This window comes from Dendrobium catenatum, unplaced genomic scaffold (assembly GCF_001605985.2).
Source record: "Dendrobium catenatum unplaced genomic scaffold, ASM160598v2 fragScaff_scaffold_1520, whole genome shotgun sequence".
Classification (NCBI taxonomy): domain Eukaryota; kingdom Viridiplantae; phylum Streptophyta; class Magnoliopsida; order Asparagales; family Orchidaceae; genus Dendrobium; species Dendrobium catenatum.
In genome coordinates this window covers 1,288,318-1,296,901 of record NW_021319982.1, presented here as the reverse complement: position 1 = coordinate 1,296,901, position 8,584 = coordinate 1,288,318, and the positions used below count along the sequence as shown (strand labels likewise).

At 31.9% G+C, this 8,584-nt stretch overlaps 1 protein-coding gene across 1 annotated transcript; it reads right to left on the bottom strand.

Annotated features, from left to right (window-relative positions):
• Positions 1-3,622: 3,622 nt before the first annotated feature.
• On the bottom strand, positions 3,623-7,166 carry LOC110093647. Its single transcript, XM_028700423.1, has 2 exons — positions 6,621-7,166; positions 3,623-4,201 (listed from the first exon to the last, which is right to left on the bottom strand). Exons 1-2 carry the CDS (start codon positions 7,164-7,166, stop codon positions 3,623-3,625), a joined length of 1,125 nt encoding a protein of 374 aa, XP_028556256.1.
• Positions 7,167-8,584: the final 1,418 nt, after the last annotated feature.

The window sequence follows — 8,584 nt, the reverse complement described above, 5'->3', positions numbered from 1 at the left end:
TTGGTATGAAATTGGTGTGGGTATGTATTTATAATTATATAAAATTAGATAGCGATGAATAAAATTTTATTTTAGAAAATTAATTACTTCCTTCACAACTAACATACCCTAGATGTGTACTTAGGATTACCAAGGCTATTTCTACAGCAACATGCATCTCATGTACATGATCTAGTACGACTAAACCAAGAATTTGACTCGACAGATCTTCATCCAAATTAATATCACTATGAATTTCCTCAACCTTCACATACATAATCAAAACTTCAAAAGTAGCAAATGATAATGTAAATTCACAACCTTCATCTTCCTCAAGCTTCGAGGCCATTAATTGGTTGCCCATTGGAAAACGACCCACAATGGTCACCACGAACTTTGAGGGATTGAACTTCAGGGCCTTGAGAACTTGATCCTTCAACTGCTTCAAAGTCGAGTACGTAGAATGAAACTTGTAGGGGCTGAGACATTTACCACTAATATATGTTGGCAAAAAATTACCATCTAATGATAACTCTCTGTCATATAACAACATAAAAAATGGTGGTCGTGCACTCATTTTGAATACCTACATTTAAATTTCAAACGATATATTTATTTCATCTATATAATCGTGAACTTCACAACATTTCACACTACGTTCCAATAAAATTTTAATTAATAATATTTCACTATGCTAATATATCATCAACTTGTTAAATATAAATGTTATAAATTATAATATTAATATTTCTTATAATTCCATAAAAAAGTTAACACAAAATTTAGAGTTATTTTATTTTTATTTACTAACAATATCTGAAATTATATGATATCTATTAAAATTAAATAATTATTATTAATACAAATAAATAATGATTTAATTATCAACATTTGTTTTAACAAAAATAAGTAATACTTATATTACATATATTTTACAATTAGTCCATAAGTGGAAGTTTCAAAATAATAATAATATTCCTTTTTTGTTAAAGATATATATTTTTATATAAATAATTCGGGTATTACAAAATGAAAAAATTTAAGTCACAACATACACGACTCTGAAACAAATGGGAAGCATTCAACAATAAATATCAAAATTTTTTAACTCATGCAAATTTACAAAGTCGATGCACAATCAAGGGCGACGGGCTTTTATGAATGCTAATTTCTCTAAAAATTGCTTCACATTTATTTGACTTGATATCAAACATATAAAAAATCATAACTCATGTATTTTGTTTACTCACACCACTAATATTTGCAACCAATTACTTCATAAGTGGAAGTTTCAAAATCATAACTCATCACCTAAAACCACCTCATTCTACACTTTTACATGGTGCATTTTCTTTCTTTATTTTTTTTTTTCTTATTCTACCTTCTATTTAGGATTTAGGAAAGGAATAAATAAATATAATTTTTAACAAAAAAATACATACAAACTTACCTAAAATAGCAAAATCTGGCAGTGAAGAGTGACGGTTGACAGAACTGGAGAGGGCAAACAGTGAGTCGGGATGGGTACTAGGGCTTAGGCCATCAATTTTAAACAGGCCAAAGTCTCCCTTTATACGGGCGACTTTGATCTTTAGTAAACTGCCTGTTATGAGGACGATTTAAACTAAACATAATCGTCTGTTAAACGGGCGATTATGCCTAGCTTTAAATTTTTAAAAATTATGCTTATTATATTAATTACAGTTCTAATCATGCTTAGCCTTAAAAATTACCCAGATTGGAACTGTCATACAGGGCAAAGTGCTATGTCATGGGAGCCACATGTCAAACATTGCTTTCATAATCGTATCTACCTAGTGGATGATTTGCATGGGTTATATATAAGGATATTGTTGAAGGTGCAAGCTATTTAAATGAGGGAGATTCTAAAACCCTTAAGATGAATAACATTGAATTTTTAAATATCATATTTTGGTGTATCAATTAGAATTTTATTAAAAATTTTAAATTAAAGCATTTTTGTATGGGAGCACTCTTAGGATGGTGAACTGGCCTCTAGGAATTAATGAAATTAAGGGAATAAAATTATGAGACCATTTTAATAAAGTGAACAATATTTTGATGGTTGAAAGTTTGGGACACTAATTATAAATAATTGAACAACATGTCGGCTTAATTTATATTTATAGCTAATTTTTTTTTGGAAATCTAATTAGAGATTGATCTACTTGGACGAAAAAAAATAATGTACACATTGTCGTAAACTCTATGCTTATATATGTAATATTTCCATTTGCACCAAATTTTCAATTATAATACACCTAATCTTTTTTTTAAGTGTGTTTTTAATTTTACAGATAATTATCATATTTTTATTTGATTATAATTTTTTATTATTTTAGAAAATTTGTTATAAGAAAATTTCCCCAACTGAATTTAATAATGTGATAATTTTAAGAAAGCTAACATCTAATTTTTATGATGTAAAAAAATAATAATATCCATAATAGTTCTACAACAAAAATCATTACAAATAATTGTCTCAACTATACCCTCTTATTTATGGTATGACTATTACTTCATTGTTATACCCAAACAAGTTAAAGAAAGAAATTAATGTCTTAAGCTTCTCTTTCTCTTTGTAAGGGTTGTTTTTCATTAATTAGTAAATGTTAATTACTTTGCTAAATAATATTATTAAGCAATAATTTAATGAATGGCCTTCCCATTCTACTTTGAAGACATTTAGATTTCATTTGAAACAAATTTCTTATTATTGTTTGAAACTGTTTTTTAGTACTAAAATTTTTAATACATTAAATTTTGATACTAAAAGATTATTTTAAAAAACAATAAGAAATTTGTCCCAATCAAAGCCTTAATTTTCAAGTTGCTTAATATTAAAAAAATACAAATAAAAGCAACATCATGAACATTCTTCATTCTCTTAAATAATATTAGGTTATTTAAGCACAATAATATTGAAGATGGCCTTTAAATAATAACATGGTATGAAGATAACAATACAATGCAGATTACATTGAACTAAACAGCTCATACTTTTATTTTATTTTTATATCAAACTTACTAAAAATATTAACGAATCACAATCTCAATCAAAACTTCCCAAAAAAAAAAAAATTTCAAAAATAAAAAATAAAAAAAATCACTAAAAGCCTATTTGGGACGACTACAACGTCTTATAAAGTTGGTCATGAAGTTGTTGCAGAGAAAATAACTTTCCGTCACAAAAATTTCTAAAAATCAGTAAGAAAGTAATAGCCAAATGAAATTGTGGTTGCTGTCTGAAAAGCAAAGAAGCCAGAAAACTCTCATAAATAGGAGAAATTATTCTATGCGGATGTCGAACACAGCTCTACATCCGGAGACCAACCAGAATGAGCAACGTCAGTAATACCAAGCGCGGTACCAACGTGGCTCATTCTAGTTAGCCTCCGAATGGTGTTCGGCTTCCGCATATAATAATTTCTCCCTAAAAAGACCCTAAATGCATAAACAATCAAAACAACTTCATGCATTTGAGCTATACCTTCCAATCTACGACAATATAATGTGTCACTCATCAAAATTTGGATTGAATCCACTCTGAGATAAAAAACTTTTGTTGATCATAATATTCTAAGCAAAAAATTTCTCCCAAGAGTTTCAAATGATCTTACCGCTATCCTTGAGTAACACTCCCGTTAAAAATCTCAATAATATCTCCGGCCTTCACATCATGCCACCAAAAGGGCTTGTCTTCTTCCATCACACTACACTTATAAATGAAGAAAAATCCTTCCGGTGGCAAATAAAGGCTATAACTCCGCTCTTTCATCCTCAACAGTTCCTTCCTAAGCTCGCTCACATTATCAGCTAAATTCACCTCCACCTCCAACCTCTTCATTCCCGTCGCCACCCTCGGCACCAATACAGTCACCTTCATCTTTCTCCCACCGCCATTGGTGGGCTCGGGCTCGGGCTCGGGCTTGGGCTCGAGCACGCGCTGGAGACGGAGGAGAATGACAGAGCCTTGAATGACGTTGTGGTATTCAAAGTCGTGTTCGTCTTCCATGATCATGCCGTTGAAGAAGAGAGTTTGGTGGGAGACAGGGAAGCCGTGGGATTTGTGGAGCTTTTCTTTTATTTCGCTAACGGGAGAGAAGAACCAGATTTCTTCTTCGAAGCGCCGGCCGTCGTCGGTCTCGAATGTAACGTCCATTTTTGATGAAGACCAGAGGAGGAAGAAGAAGAAATGGAGCTTTTTTGTGAGAGCGAATGGGATTCAGGATATTTTAATGATGGTCGTCGTTGCGAGATCTACTCCGGGAAAATGTGGAATAGTAACGGTCTGCACGGGAAAATGATGATTTGTTCGGATTTTTAAAAGCTTAATTATGAGTTTATTTGAGGAGAACTTATCTATTCATTCGGATTAAGTTTTTAGTAAAGGAAATTTTAGCTCCATGTTATGGAAGAATATTATATTTTGACATTTTTTATTAAGTGGTCGTCAGACGCCGTTATGAAGCGAATCAGGATGCCCCATGTCATTTTTTTATGTGTACCGAGTATGTGGCGCATTATGATTCGTCTCCGGATGGTTCTGTGACCGCATAGAATAATTTCTCCATTTTGATAGAGCTCTAATGCAAAACTGGACAAAATAGTCAAAGTAACTATTTCGATCATTGTTAAAATGTGCGCACAAATTATATTTGGATTTTGCTCGAACTTTGATTGATTATTTGCTCGAACATACTTAAAGGCAAGTTTGTGCCTCATTCCAACAATGTTCTTGATCCTTGCTCGACCAAGTTCAAATATACAACCATGATTTGAATAAGGTTCGATATAATTCTTGCACATATTTTAACAAGGTGATTTAAATAAGGTATAATCATGTCTTCAAATAAAATTGAAATATGGATTAGACAATATTCGAACATGGTTCTATCAATATTTAAACATTTTCAAACCTTGGTCTAATGTAATTTATAATGTTCAAACAAAGATTAATTTATATGTTGATGTATCATTTTTCTACGGGTGAATTAAATATTAGTAATCTTATATAATATTGGAGAGAATTGGAAGAATACATGCAAGTTAGTTTGGCTTGTTTGGGACAACTTTATTACTACTTCATAAAGCAACTTTTTAATATAAAAATTTAATTTTTTACTAGAAAGTTATTTCAAAAAGTAACAAGAAAGCCGTCCCAAATGAAGCCTAATCTCGAATGGATCCACTCATTTAAGCTTTAAGACCCGTTGATGCCGATAAGGCCTCATTACAACCTGCTCGTCTCCTTTCGAGCGGGATTCCTGTAAAGACTTGATCGTCTACGATCCATCATGAAGTTTGTTATAGTCAGGGTATTCGTCATTAGAGTTGTGTTGGATGGCATATATATATAGATATTAAATATATAAATAATAAATAATTTAAATTTTATGTACATAAATTACTAATTTTAAAATAAAGCATTTTTGTATGGAGAAAATTTCCACAATTGAATTTAATAATGTGATAATTTTAAGAAAGTTAAAATCTAATTTTTATGATGGAAAAAAATAATAATATCCATAATAGTTCTACAACAAAAAATATTACAAATAATTGTCTCAACTATACCCTCTTATTTATGGTATGACTATTACTTCATTGTTATACCCAAACAAGTTAAGAAAGAAATTAATGTCTTAAGCTTCTCTTTCTCTTTGTAAGGATTGTTTTTCATTAATTAGTAAATGTTAATTACTTTGTTAAATAATATTATTAGGCAATAATTTAATGAATGGCCTTCCCATTCTACTTTGAAGACAATTAGATTTCGTTTGGGTCAAATTTCTTATTATTTTTTGAAACTATTTTTTAGTACTAAAATTTTTAATACATAACATTTTGATACTAAAAGATTATTTTAAAAGTAACATCATGAACATTCTTCATTTTCTTAAATAATATTAGGTTATTTAAGCACAATAATATTGAAGATGGCCTTTGAATAATAACATTGTATGAAGATAACAAAACAATGCCGATTACATTGAACTAAATAGCTCATACTTTAATTTTATTTTCATATCAAACTTACTAAAAAAATTAACAAATCACAATCTCAATCAAAACTTCCCACAAAAAAAAAAAATTCACTAAAAGCCTATTTGGGATGACTGCAGTATCTTATAAAGTTAGTCATGAAGTTATTGCAGAGAAAATAACTTTATAATTATGCACATTTACAGAAAATAACTTTCCATCACAAAAATTTCTAAAAAATCAGTAAGAAAGTAATAGCCAAATGAAATTGTGGTTGATGTCGGAAAAGCAAAGAAGCCAAAAAACTCTCATAAATAGGAGAAATTATTCTGTGCGGACGTCGAACTCAGCTCTAAATCCAGAGACCAACCAGAATGAGCCACGTCAACAATACCAAGCGCGGTACCAACGTGGCTCATTTTGATTGATCTCCGGATGACATTTGGCATATGCACATAATAATTTGTCATCAAAATAACTTCATGCATTTGAACTACACCTTACAATCTACGACTAAATAATGTATCACTCGTCAAAATTTGGATTGAATCCACTCTGAGATAAAAAAGTTTTGAAGATAAGCAAATATTTTCTCTTAAGAGTTTCAAATGATTTTAGTGATATTCTGGAGTAACAATCCCGCTAAAAATCTCAATAACATCTCCGGCCTTCACATCATGCCACCAATAGGGGTTGTCTTCTTCCATCACATTACCTTTATGAATGAAGAAAAATCCTTCCGGTGGAAAATTAATGCTATAATACATCTCTTCCATCCTCAACAATTCCTTCCTAAGCTCCCCCACTTTATCATCTAAATTCACCACAAACTCCAACCTCTTGATTCCCATCGCCACTCTCGGCATCAATACCGTCACCTTCACGTACCCTCTCCCACGGCCATAGCTAGGCTCGGGCTCGGGCACGGGCGCCGGCACGGGCTCGGGCTCGGGCTCGGGCTCGGGCTGGAGATGAAGGCGAATGACAGAGCCTTGAATGACGTTGTAGTATTCAAAGTCGTGTTCGTCTTCCATGATAATGCCGTTGAAGCAGAGAGTTTGGCGGGAGACAGGGATGCCATGGGATTTGTGAAGCTTTTCTTTGATTTCGCGAACGGGAGAGAAGAACCAGATTTCTTCTTGGAAGCGCCGGCCGTCGTCGGTCTCGAATGTAACGTCCATTTTTTATGAAGAGCAGAGGAGGAGGAGGAGGAAGAAGAAGTGGAGATTTATTGTGAGAGCGAATGGGATTCAGGATATTTTAATCATGGTCGTCGTTGCGAGATCTACTCCGGGAAAATTTGGAATAGTAACGGTCTGCACGGGAAAATGATGATTTGTTCGGATTTTTAAAAGCTTAATTATGAGTTTATTTGAGGAGAACTTATCTATTCATTCTGATTAAGTTTTTAGTAAAGGAAATTTTAGCTCCATGTTATGGAAGAGTATTATGTTTTGACATTTTTTATTGTGTATCATATATTAAGTCATTTTGAAGATTACATTACTTTTTTGTGTGTACCTGTGCTTTGTACCGTTATGTGTCGGTCCGTCGGATGACGTGACGTATTCTGATTCGCCTTAGGATGATTCGGCGACCACACATAATAATTTATCATTTTGACATAACTCTAATACAAAACTAGACAAAATATTAAAAGTAAGTGTTTTGATCACTATTAAAATGTGCACTCGAATTATATTCTGATTTTGTTCAAACTTTGATCAAATATTGCTCGAACATACTCAAAGAGAAGTTCGTGCCTCATAATCATTCCAATAATGTTCTAAGATCCATGCTTGACCAAGTTCAAATATACAATCATGATTTGAATAAGATTCAAACATAATTCTTGCACATATTTTAACAAGGTGATTTAAATAAGATATAATCATGTCTTTAGATAAAATTGAAATATTGATTAGAAAATATTCGAACACGGTTTGATCAATATTTAAATATGATCAAACCATATTCTTATGTGATTTATAATGTTCAAACAAAGATTAAATTATATGTTGATGTATCATTTTTCTACATGTGAGTTAAATATTAATAATCTTATATAATATTGGAGAGAATTGGAAGAATATATGTGAGTTAGTTCAGCTTCCTATGGGACGACTTTCTTACTGTCTCATAAAGTAGTTTTTGAGTATAAAAAATTTAATTTTTGTACTAAAAAATTACTTTAAGAAGTAACAAGAAAGCCGCCCCAAATGATGCCTAAGCCTTGAATAGATCCACTCTTTTAAGCTCTGAGACCCATTGATGACAGTAAGACCTCATTACGACCTGTTCGTTTCCTCTCGAGCGGGATTTATGTAAAGACTTTCTCGTCTTCGGTCCATCACGAAGTTTGTTATAGTCAGAGTTTTCAACATTAAAGTTGAGTTGGATGTCATATATATACATATTACTAACTTTTTCTTTAATATATACTTATTTGAACTTATCAAGAGGTTTTTCTTCCTTGAAGACTCTGAGTCGAAGTAAAATTCGAACCCAATGAAAACCAAAGCGCGAGCCCATTTAAATCCTTAACCAAAAATATCATTGGGAATCGGTCCCGATTCCTTTTCCGCAACGAGCTGCGCGT